The sequence below is a fragment of the Oenanthe melanoleuca genome, unplaced genomic scaffold (assembly GCF_029582105.1).
Source record: "Oenanthe melanoleuca isolate GR-GAL-2019-014 unplaced genomic scaffold, OMel1.0 S203, whole genome shotgun sequence".
In the NCBI taxonomy this organism is placed as follows: Eukaryota; Metazoa; Chordata; class Aves; order Passeriformes; family Muscicapidae; genus Oenanthe; species Oenanthe melanoleuca.
This window is the reverse complement of record NW_026612852.1, coordinates 1-13456: the sequence shown is the minus strand read 5'-3', so window position 1 is coordinate 13456 and position 13456 is coordinate 1. Positions and strand designations below refer to the sequence as shown.

General features: G+C 57.4%; 1 protein-coding gene across 1 annotated transcript; it reads left to right on the top strand.

Moving 5' to 3' along the window:
• The first annotated feature begins 75 nt into the window (after positions 1-75).
• LOC130266764 (protein CutA homolog) lies at positions 76-12753 on the top strand. The gene is made up of 8 exons (XM_056516021.1): positions 76-138; positions 9537-9745; positions 10087-10146; positions 11137-11182; positions 12016-12065; positions 12512-12604; positions 12650-12658; positions 12732-12753. Exons 1-8 carry the CDS (start codon positions 79-81, stop codon positions 12751-12753), a joined length of 549 nt encoding a protein of 182 aa, XP_056371996.1. The 5' UTR covers positions 76-78.
• Positions 12754-13456: the final 703 nt, after the last annotated feature.

Genomic DNA, 13456 nt, shown 5'->3' with positions numbered 1-13456 from the left:
GGGGAGGGGAAAGGGGGGGGTGGGGACTCCCCCTCCCCCCCCGTCCTCCACCCCCGGCCGCTTCCGGCGGCGGCGGTGATGACGTCACGGGGAGGGTCACGTGGGGGCGGCGGCGGCGCGAGCGGCGCGCGGGGAGCGGTGAGGGGGGGGAGGGGCGGCGGGGAGAGGGGAGGGGGGAGGGGAGGGGGAGGGGCCGGGGGGATTTGGGGAGGGGGCGGCGGAAGGGAGGGGTCGGGGCGGGATCGGGGGAGAATTGGGGGAGTTTGGGGGAGTTTGGGGAGGGCGCGGGTTCGGGCGGGTTGTGGGGAGAGTTTGGGGTAAATTTGGGGAGGGGGCGCGTTCTGGGGGAAGTTTGGGGAGATTTTGGGGTCAGGATTTGGGGCTGGGGTCCCGTTTCGGGTCTGGGGTCTCTGAGAGGGTTTGGGGCAGTTTCGGGGTGAGTTTGGGGCTGGGGCCGATTTTGGGGTCGGGTTTTTTTTTGTTTGTTTTTTTTGGGGGGGTTTTGGGGGTTTTTTGGGGGTTTTGGGGATTTTTGGGTTTTTCGGGGTCGGGTTTTGGGTCTGGGGTCCCTTTTGGGGTCTCAGCCCCTCCCCCCACAGGAGGAACCGGCGGCCGATGAGAGCGGCCTGGGCTGTGAGTGCCTGTCGCGACATGGTGGGGGGGATATCGTGACATGGGAGGGGGATATCACAATATGGGAGGGGATATCGCGATATGGGGGAGGGGGAATCGTGATATGGAGGGGGGATATTGGTGGCGCTCTATCGCGACATACCGGTGCCCCTATATCGCGATATACCCGTGCCCATATATATATAGGGAAGCGCCCCTATATCGCGACATGCTGGCGGCCCTATATATATAGTGACACGCCCCTATATCGCGACATACCGGCGCCCCTGTATCGCGATATACCGGTGCCCCTATATATATAGGGACGCGCCCCTATATCGTGACATACCTGTGCCCCTATATCGCGACATACTGGTGCCCCTATATCGCGATATACCGGTGCCCCTATATCTAGCGACATACCGGCGCCCCTATATCGCGATATACCCGTGCCCATATATATATATAGGGATACGCCCCTATATCGCGACATACCGGTGCCCCTATATCGCGACATGCCGGCGCCCCTATATCACAATATACCCGTGCCCATATATATATAGGGACGCGCCCCTATATCGCGACATGCTGGCGGCTCTATATATATAGTGACACGCCCCTATATCGCGACATACCGGCGCCCCTATATCGCGACATACCGGTGCCCCCATATATATAGAGACGCGCCCCTATATCGCAACATACCGCGACCCTATATCGCGACATGCCAGTACCCCTATATATATAGGGAGGCGCCCCTATATCGCGACATACTGGTGCCCCTATATCGCGATAGACCGGTGCCCCATATCGCGACATACTGGCGCCCCTATATCGCGACATACCGGCGCCCCTATATATATAGAGACGCGCCCCTATATCGCGACATACCGGTGCCCCATATCGCGACATACCGGCGCCCCTATATATATAGGGACGCGCCCCTATATCGCGACATACTGGTTCCCCTATATCGCGACATGCCGGTGCCCCTATATATATAGAGGCGCGCACCTATATCGCGACATACCGGTGCCCCTATATCGCGATATACCGGTGCCCCTATATATAGAGACGCGCCCCTATATCGCGACATACCGGCGCCCCTATATCGCAATATACCGGTGCCCCTATAGAGACGCGCCCCTATATCGTGACATACCGGTGCCCTTATATCGCGACATACCGGCGCCCCTATATCGCGATAGACCGGCGCCCCTATATATATAGGGACGCGCCCCTATATCGCGACATACTGGTTCCCCTATATCGCGACATACCGGTGCCCCTATATATAGAGGCGCGCACCTATATCGCGACATACTGGTGCCCCTATATCGCGACATGCCGGTGCCCCTATATATAGGGGCGCGCACCTATATCGCGACATACTGGTGCCCCTGTATCGCGATATACCGGCGCCCCTATATCGTGACATACCGGTGCCCCCATATATGTAGCGACGCGCCCCTATATCGCGACATACCGCGACCCTATATCGCGACATGCCAGTGCCCCTATATATATAGTGACGCGCTGCTATATCGCGACATACTGGCGCCCTTATATCGCGACATGCCGGTGCCCTATATCGCGACACGCCGGCGCTCCTATATATATAGGGAGGCGCACCTATATCGCGACATACTGGTGCCCCTATATCGCGATAGACCGGTGCCCCTATATATATAGAGACGCGCCCCTATATCGCGACATACCGGTGCCCCTATATATATAGAGACGCGCCCCTATATCGCGACATACCGGTGCCCCATATCGCAACATAGCAGCGCCCCTATATATATAGGGACGCGCCCTTATATCGCGATATACTGGTGCCCCTATATCGCGATATACCGGCGCCCCTATATATATAGAGACGCGCCCCTATATCGCGACATGCCAGTGCCCCTATATCGCGACATACTGGTGCCCCTATATCGCGATATACCGGTGCCCCTATATCGCGATATACCGGCGCCCCTATATCGCGACATACTGGCGCCCCTATATATATAGGGACGCGCCCCTATATCGCGACATACTGGTTCCCCTATATCGCGACATACCGGTGCCCCTATATATAGAGGCGCGCACCTATATCGCGACATACTGGTGCCCCTATATCGCGACATGCCGGTGCCCCTATATATAGAGGCGCGCACCTATATCGCGATATACCGGTGCCCCATATCGCGATATACCGGTGCCCCTATATCGCGACATACCGGTGCCCCCATATATGTAGCGACGCGCCCCTATATCGCGACATACCGCGACCCTATATCGCGACATGCCAATGCCCCTATATATATAGGGACGCGCTGCTATATCGCGACATACTGGCGCCCTTATATCGCGACATACCGGTGCTCTATATCGCGACACGCCGGCGATCCTATATATATAGGGAGGCGCCCCTATATCGCGACATACTGGTGCCCCTATATCGCGATAGACCGGTGCCCCATATCGCGACATACTGGTGCCCCTATATTGCGATATACCGGCACCCCTATATGTAGAGACGCGACCCTATATCGCGACATGCCGGTGCCCCTATATCGCGATATACCGGCGCGCCTGTATATATATATAGGGACGCGCCCCTATATCGCGACATACCGGTGCCCCTATATCGCGATATACCGGCGCGCCTGTATATATATATAGGGACGCGCCCCTATATCGCGACATACCGGTGCCCCATATCGCGATATACTGGTTCCCCTATATATATAGGGACGCGCCCCTATATCGCGACATACTGGTTCCCCTATATCGCGACATGCCGGTGCCCCTATATCGCGACATACCGGTGCCCCTATATCGCGATATACCCGTGCCCATATATATATAGTGACACGCCCCGATATCGCGACATACCGGTGCCCCTATATCGCGATATACCGGCGCCCCTATATCGCGACATACCGGTGCCCCATATATGTAGCGACGCGCCCCTATATCGCGACATACCGCGACCCTATATCGCGACATACCAGTGCCCCTATATATATAGTGACGCGCTGCTATATCGCGACATACTGGCGCCCTTATATCGCGACATACCGGTGCCCTATATTGCGACACGCCGGCGCTCCTATATATATATAGGGAGGCGCCCCTATATCGCGACATACTGGTGCCCCTATATCGCGATAGACCGGTGCCCCATATCGCGACATACTGGTGCCCCTATATTGCGATATACCGGCACCCCTATATATAGAGACGCGACCCTATATCGCGACATACTGTTGCCTCTATATCGCGACATACCCGTGCCCCTATATCGCGACATACCGGTGCCCCTATATCGCGACATACCAGCGCCCCTATATATATAGGGATGCGCCCCTATATCGCGACATACTGGTTCCCCTATATCGCGACATGCCGGTGCCCCTATATCGCGATATACCGGTGCCCCTATATATATAGAGACGCGCCCCTATATCGCGACATACTGGTGCCCCTATATCGCGACATGCCGGTGCCCCTATATATAGAGGCGCGCACCTATATCGCGACATACCGGTGCCCCTATATCGCGATATACCGGTGCCCCTATATATAGGGAAGCGCCCCTATATCGCGACATACCGGCGCCCCTATATCGCGATAGACTGGTGCCCCTATATTGCGACATACCGGTGCCCTATATCGTGACATACCGGCGCCCCTATATATATAGGGACGCACCCCTATATCGCGACATACCGGCGCCCCTATATCGCGATAGACTGGTGCCCCTATATCGCGACATACCGGTGCCCCTATATATAGAGGCGCGCCCCTATATCGCGACATACCGGCGCCCCTATATCGCGATAGACCGGTGTCCCTCTACCACGACATACCGGTGCCCCTATATCGCGATATACCGGCGCCCCTATATATATAGAGACGCGCCCCTATATCGCGACATACCGGTGCCCCTATATCGCGACATACCGGTGCCCCCATATATAGAGACGCGCCCCTATATCGCGACATACTGGTGCCCAATATCGCGACATACCGGTGCCCCTATATATATAGAGACGCGCCCCTATATCGCGACATACTGGTGCCCCATATCGCGATATACCGCTGCCCCTATATATATAGAGACGCGCCCCTATATCGCGACATACCGGCGCCCCTATATCGCGACATACCGGCGCCCCTATATATATAGAGACGAGTTTCTATATCGCGATATACCGGTGCCCCTATATCGCGACATACCGGTGCCCCTATATATATAGAGACGCGACCCTATATCGCGACATACCGGCGCCCCTATATCGCGACATACCGGCGCCCCTATATATATAGGGACGCGCCCCTATATCGCGACATACCGGCGCCCCTATATCGCGACATACCGGCGCCCCTATATATATAGGGACGCGCCCCTATATCGCGACATACCGGCGCCCCTATATATATAGGGACGCGCCCCTATATCGCGACATACTGGTTCCCCTATATCGCGACATACCGGCGCCCCTATATATATAGGGACGCGCCCCTATATCGCGACATACTGGTGCCCCTATATCGCGATATACCGGTTCCCCTATATCGCGATATACCGGCGCCCCTATATCGCGACATACCAGTGCCCCCATATATAGGGATGCGCCCCTATATCGCGACGTAGCGGTGCCCCCCTATCGCGATATACTGGTGCCTCTATATATAGAGACGCGCCCCTATATCGTGACATACCGGTGCCCCTATATCGCGATATACCGGTGCCTCTATATATATAGAGACGCTCCCCTATATCGCGACATACCGGTGCCCCTATATATATAGGGACGCGCCCCTATATCGCGACATACCGGTGCCCCATATCGCGATATACCGGTGCCCCTATATATAGGGAAGCGCCCCTATATCGTGACATACCGGCGCCCCTATATATATAGGGACGCACCCCTATATCGCGACATACTGGCGCCCCTATATCGCGATAGACTGGTGCCCCTATATCGCGACATACCGGTGCCCCTATATATATAGAGACGAGTTTCTATATCGCGATATACCGGTGCCCCTATATCGCGACATACCGGTGCCCCTATATATATAGAGACGCGACCCTATATCGCGATATACCGGTGCCCCTATATCGCGACACACCGGTGCCCCTATATATATAGGGACGCGCCCCTATATCGCGACATACCGGCGCCCCTATATCGCGACATACCGGCGCCCCTATATATATAGGGACGCGCCCCTATATCGCGACATACCGGCGCCCCTATATCGCGACATACCGGCGCCCCTATATATATAGGGACGCGCCCCTATATCGCGACATACTGGTTCCCCTATATCGCGACATGCCGGTGCCCCTATATATAGAGGCGCGCACCTATATCGCGACATACTGGTGCCCCTATATCGCGATATACCGGTTCCCCTATATCGCGATATACCGGCGCCCCTATATCCCGACATACCAGTGCCCCCATATATAGGGATGCGCCCCTATATCGCGACGTAGCGGTGCCCCCCTATCGCGATATACTGGTGCCTCTATATATAGAGACGCGCCCCTATATCGTGACATACTGGTGCCCCTATATCGCGACATACCGGTGCCTCTATATATATAGAGACGCTCCCCTATATCGCGACATACCGGTGCCCCTATATATATAGGGACGCGCCCCTATATCGCGACATACCGGTGTTCCATATCGCGATATACCGGTGCCCCTATATATAGGGAAGCGCCCCTATATCGTGACATACCGGCGCCCCTATATATATAGGGACGCACCCCTATATCGCGACATACTGGCGCCCCTATATCGCGATAGACTGGTGCCCCTATATCGCGACATACCGGTGCCCCTATATATAGAGGCGCGCCCCTATATCGCGACATACCGGCGCCCCTATATCGCGATAGACCGGTGTCCCTATATCACGACATACCGGTGCCCCTATATCGCGATATACCGGCGCCCCTATATATATAGAGACGCGCCCCTATATCGCGACATACCGGCGCGCCTATATATATATATGGACGCGCCCCTATATCGCGACATACCGGTGCCCCTATATCGCGACATACCGGTGCCCCCATATATAGAGACGCGCCCCTATATCGCGACATACTGGTGCCCCATATCGCGACATTCCGGTGCCCCTATATATATAGAGACGCGCCCCTATATCGCGACATACTGGTGCCCCATATCGCGATATACTGCTGCCCCTATATATATAGAGACGCGACCCTATATCGCGACATACCGGTGCCCCTATATATATAGAGACGCGACCCTATATCGCGATATACCGGTGCCCCTATATCGCGACACACCGGTGCCCCTATATATATAGGGACGCGCCCCTATATCGTGACATACCGGTGCCCCTATATCGCGACATACCGGTGCCCCTATATATATAGGGACGCGCCCCTATATCGCGACATACCGGTGCCCCATATCGCGACATACCGGCGCCCCTATATATATAGGGACGCGCCCCTATATCGCGACATACTGGTTCCCCTATATCGCGACATGCCGGTGCCCCTATATATATAGGGACGCACCCCTATATCGCGACATACCGGTGCCCCTATATCGCGATATACCGGTGCCCCTATATATATAGAGACGCGCCCCTATATCGCGACATACCGGCGCCCCTATATATATAGAGACGAGTTCCTATATCGCGATATACCGGTGCCCCTATATCGCGACATACCGGCGCCCCTATATATATAGAGACGCGCCCCTATATCGCGACATACCGGTGCCCTATATCGCGACATACCGGTGCCCCCATATCTATAGAGACGCGCCCCTATATCGCGACATACCGGTGCCCCCATATCGCGACATACCGGTGCCCCTATATATATAGAGACGCGCCCCTATATCGCGACATACTGGTGCCCCTATATCGCGATATACCGGCGCCCCTATATATATACGGAGAGACGCGCCCCTATATCGCGACATACCGGTGCCCCATATCGCGACATGCCGGTGCCCCTATATATATAGAGACGCGCCCCTATATCGCGACATACAGGCGCCCCTATATCGCGATATACCGGCGCCCCTATATATATAGGGACGCGCCCCTATATCGCGACATACCGGTGCCCCTATATCGCGACATACCGGCGCCCCTATATCGCGACATACCGGTGCCCCATATCGCGACATACCGGCGCCCCTATATATATAGGGACGCGCCCCTATATCGCGACATACCGGTGCCCCTATATCGCGACATACCGGCGCCCCTATATATATAGGGACGCGCCCCTATATCGCGACATACCGGTGCCCCATATCGCGACATACCGGCGCCCCTATATATATAGGGACGCGCCCCTATATCGCGACATACCGGTGCCCCATATCGCGACATGCCGGTGCCCCTATATATAGAGGCGCGCACCTATATCGCGACATACTGGTGCCCCTATATCGCGATATACCGGTTCCCCTATATCGCGATATACCGGCGCCCCTACATCGCGACATACCAGTGCCCCCATATATAGGGATGCGCCCCTATATCGCGACGTAGCGGTGCCCCCCTATCGCGATATACTGGTGCCTCTATATATATAGAGACGCTCCCCTATATCGTGACATACCGGTGCCCCTATATCGCGACATACCAGTGCCCCTATATATATAGGGACGCACCCCTATATCGCGACATACCGGCGCCCCTATATCGCGATATACCGGTGCCCATATATATATAGAGACGCGCCCCTCTATCGCGACATACCGGTGCCCCATATCGCGATATACCGGTGCCCCTATATATAGGGACGCGCCCCTATATCGTGACATACCGGCGCCCCTATATATATAGGGACGCACCCCTATATCGCGACATACTGGCGCCCCTATATCGCGATAGACTGGTGCCCCTATATCGCGACATACCGGTGCCCCTATATATAGAGGCGCGCCCCTATATCGCGACATACCGGCGCCCCTATATCGCGATAGACCGGTGTCCCTATATCACGACATACCGGTGCCCCTATATCGCGATATACCGGTGCCCCTATATATATAGAGACGCGCCCCTATATCGCGACATACCGGTGCCCCTATATCGCGATATACCGGCGTGCCTATATATATATATGGACGCGCCCCTCTATCGCGACATACCGGTGCCCCATATCGCGATATACCGGTGCCTCTATATATAGGGAAGCGCCCCTATATCGTGACATACCGGCGCCCCTATATATATAGGGACGCACCCCTATATCGCGACATACTGGCGCCCCTATATCGCGACATACTGGCGCCCCTATATCGCGATAGACCGGTGTCCCTATATCACGACATACCGGTGCCCCTATATCGCGATATACCGGCGCCCCTATATATATAGAGACGCGCCCCTATATCGCGACATACCGGTGCCCTATATCGCGATATACCGGCGCCCCTATATATATAGAGGGACGCGCCCCTATATCGCGACATACCGGTGCCCCTATATCGCGACATGCCGGTGCCCCCATATATAGAGACGAGTTCCTATATCGCGACATACCGGTGCCCCTATATCGCGATATACCGCTGCCCCTATATATATAGAGACGCGCCCCTATATCGCGACATACCGGTGCCCCATATCGCGACATGCCGGTGCCCCTATATATATAGAGACGCGCCCCTATATCGCGACATACCGGCGCCCCTCTATCACGATATACCGGTGCCCCTATATATATAGCGACGCGCCCCTATATCCCGCCGTACTGGTGCCGACATATCGCGACATACCGAAGCCGATATGTCGCGACACGCCCCTATATCGCGCCGTACCGGTGCTGATGTATCGTGGTGTCCTGACACCGATATATCGCGACGCGCTGCCCTATCGCGACATGTCGCCGTGTCCCGCAGGCGCTGTCGCTGCTGCTGCTGCCGGCGCTGGGCCGGAGAGCCCCGCCCATGGCCACGCCCACCCTGGGGACAGCGGGGGACACGCGCGGGAACAGCACCGGGGGTGACACCAGAGGGGACACCGGGGGTGACTCCGGGGGCGGCCCCGGCAGCGTCTCGGCCGCGTTCGTCACCTGCCCCAACCTGAGCGTGGCCACCGAGCTGGCGAGGTGACAGCGGGGACAGCGGGGGTGGCACTGACACCGGGGGGGTGGCACTGTCCCCAAGGGTGGCACTGTCCCCAGGGGGTGGCACTGTCCCTGGGGGGTGACAGGGGGTGGCACTGTCCCCAGGGGGTGGCACTGACACCGGGGGGGTGACAGGGGGTGGCACTGTCACCATAGTGGGGGTGGCACTGTCCCTGGGGGGTGACAGGGGGTGCCACTGTCACCAGGGGGTGGTATTGTCCCCAAGGGTGGCATTGTCACCATAGGGGTGTGACAGGGGGTGATTGGTGACACTGTTGGTGACACAGTTGGTGACACTGTCCCTGTCCCTGTCCCTGTCCCAGGGCTCTGGTCCAGCACCGTTTGGCCGCCTGCGTGAACATCGTGCCCGGGGTCACCTCGGTGTGAGTGGGGACAGAGGGGACAGAGGGGACAGTGGGGACAGAGGGGACACTGGGGGGATTGGGGACAGTGGGGACAGAGGGGACAGAGGGGACAGAGGGGACACAGCGGTGACAGAGGGGACAGAGGGGACAGTGGGGACAGAGGGGACATTGTGGGGACAGTGGGAGGACATTGGGGACAGGAGGGATTGGGGGATTGGGGGGATTGGGGGACAGAGGGGAGGGAGGGGCCCTGGGGACATCTGGGGACACTGGGGTGACATTGGTGACACTGGGGTGACACTGGGGACACAGGGAGGATTAAAGGCCTTGGGGACGTTGGGAGGGGTGGCACCCCAGTGTCCCCTCGGTGTCCCCTGGGTGTCCCCAATGTCCCAAATCTCCTCACTGTCCCCTTGATGTCCCCTCGGTGTCCCCAATGCCCTCAGTGTCCCCAATGTCCCCTCGGTGTCCCCTGGGTGTCCCCAATGTCCCCACTGTCCCCAATGCCCTCAGTGTCCCCATTGTCCCCACTGTCCCCTGGGTGTCCCCACTGTCCCCTGGGTGTCCCCTCGGTGTCCCCACTGTCCCCTGGGTGTCCCCTGGGTGTCCCCACTGTCCCCAATGTCCCCTGGGTGTCCCCACTGTCCCCTGGGTGTCCCCTGGGTGTCCCCACTGTCCCCACTGTCCCCACTGTCCCCTGGGTGTCCCCACTGTCCCCTCGGTGTCCCCTCGGTGTCCCCACTGTCCCCACTGTCCCCTGGGTGTCCCCACTGTCCCCACTGTCCCCTGGGTGTCCCCAATGTCCCCTGGGTGTCCCCACTGTCCCCAATGTCCCCTGGGTGTCCCCTGGGTGTCCCCACTGTCCCCTGGGTGTCCCCACTGTCCCCTCTGTCCCCAATGTCCCCTGGGTGTCCCCACTGTCCCCAATGTCCCCTGGGTGTCCCCTGGGTGTCCCCACTGTCCCCTGGGTGTCCCCTGGGTGTCCCCACTGTCCCCTCTGTCCCTCAGCTACACGTGGCAGGGGAAGCTGGAGGAGGACAGCGAGGTGCTGCTGGTGAGTGACGGCCCCGATGTCCCCAAATGTCCCCAAATGTCCCTGGGGTGTCCCCAATGTCCCCAGTGTCCCCAGTGTCCCCAGTGTCCCCAGTGTCCCCAGTGTCCCCAGTATCCCCAGTGTCCCCAGTGTCCCCAGTATCCCCAATGTCCCCAATCCCCCCAGGTATCCCCAGTGTCCCCAGTGTCCCCAGTGTCCCCAGTGTCCCCAGTATCCCCAGTGTCCCCAGTGTCCCCAGTATCCCCAATGTCCCCAATCCCCCCAGTATCCCCAGTATCCCCAGTATCCCCAGTATCCCCAGTATCCCCAGTGTCCCCAGTATCCCCAGTATCCCCAGTATCCCCAGTACAGTGTCCCCAGTATCCCCAGTATCCCCAGTGTCCCCAGTATCCCCAGTATCCCCAGTGTCCCCAGTGTCCCCAGTGTCCCCAGTGTCCCCAGTGTCCCCAGTATCCCCAGTATCCCCAGTGTCCCCAGTATCCCCAGTGTCCCCAGTGTCCCCAGTATCCCCAGTATCCCCAGTATCCCCAGTGTCCCCAGTATCCCCAGTATCCCCAGTATCCCCAGTGTCCCCAGTGTCCCCAGTGTCCCCAGTATCCCCAGTATCCCCAGTGTCCCCAGTGTCCCCAGTATCCCCAGTATCCCCAGTATCCCCAGTGTCCCCAGTATCCCCAGTATCCCCAGTATCCCCAGTGTCCCCAGTGTCCCCAGTATCCCCAGTATCCCCAGTATCCCCAGTATCCCCAGTATCCCCAGTGTCCCCAGTGTCCCCAGTGTCCCCAGTGTCCCCAGTGTCCCCAGTATCCCCAGTATCCCCAGTACCGTGTCCCCAGATGATCAAGACTCGCAGCTCCCGGGTGCCGGCGCTCAGCGACTTCGTGCGGTGGGGACAGGGGGGGACAGGGGGGGACAGGGGGGGACAGGGGGGGACAGGGGGGATTTGGGGGGTCCTGGGGGGATTTTGGGGTTCCCAGGGATTTTTTGGGGGGATTTGGAGGGGTCTTGCGGTTATTAGGGGGGGCCCCCCAGGGTATTTTAGGGGGGGATTTTGGGGTTCCCAGGGCAATTTTTGGGGGGATTTTTGGGATTTTGGGGTTCCTGGGGCAGTTTCTGGGGGGATTTTGGGGTATTTGGGTTTTTGGGGTACCTGAGTTGGGTTTTGGGGTCCCCCAGGTCCCGTCACCCCTACGAGGTGCCCAGGGAGGGTTTAGGGGGGATTTTTGGGATTCCCAGGGCAATTTTTGGGGGGATTTTGGGGTTCCTGGGGCAGATTCTGGGGGGGTTTTTGGGGTTTTTGGGGTGCCTGAGTTGGGTTTTGGGGTCCCCCAGGTCCCGTCACCCCTACGAGGTGCCCGAGGTGGTGGCGCTGCCGGTGGCTCAGGGGAACCCCCCGTACCTGCGCTGGGTGCTGGAGGCCGTGCCCCCCGAAATGCCTGAACCCCAAAAACCCCCTGAACCCTGAAATCCTGAACCCCAAAAACCCCAAAACCCTGAACCCCCAAACCCCCCTGAACCCCCAAACCCCCCGTACCTGCGCTGGGTGCTGGAGGCCGTGCCCCCCGAAATCCTGAAACCCTGAACCCCAAAAACCCTGAACCCCCAAACCCTGAACCCCAAAAACCCCAAAAACTGAACCCCAAAAACCCTGAACCCCAAAATCCCCCTGAACCCCAAAATCCCAATACTCCAAATCCTGAACCCCAAAATCCTGAACCCCAAAAACCTGAACCCCAAAAACTCCAAATCCTGAACCCCAAAATCCCTGAACCCCCAAACCCCCCTGAACCCCAAAACCCCCAAAACCCTGAACCGCAAAATCCTGAACCCCAAAATCCTGAACCCCAAAAATACCCCAAAAACCCTGAACCCCCAAAACCTGAACCCCCAAACCCCCCTGAACCCCAAAACCCTGAACCCCAAAACCCTGAACCCCAAAAATCCCCAAAACCCTGAACCGCAAAATCCTGAACCCCAAAAATCGGGACCCCAAAATTACCCTGAACCCCAAAAACCCTGAACCCCAAAATCCTGAACCCTAAAAACCCCAAAATCCTGAACCCCAAAAACCTGAACCCCAAAAACCTGAACCCCAAAATCCTGAACCCCAAAAACCCCAAAAACTCTGAACCCCCAAACCCTGAACCCCCAAACCCTGAACCCCAAAACCCTGAACCCCAAAAATCCCCAAAAAATGCCCCCTGAACCCCAAAATCCTCAACACCCAAAATCCTCCTGAACCCCAAAAATCACAAAACCCCCCCTGAACCCCAAAAT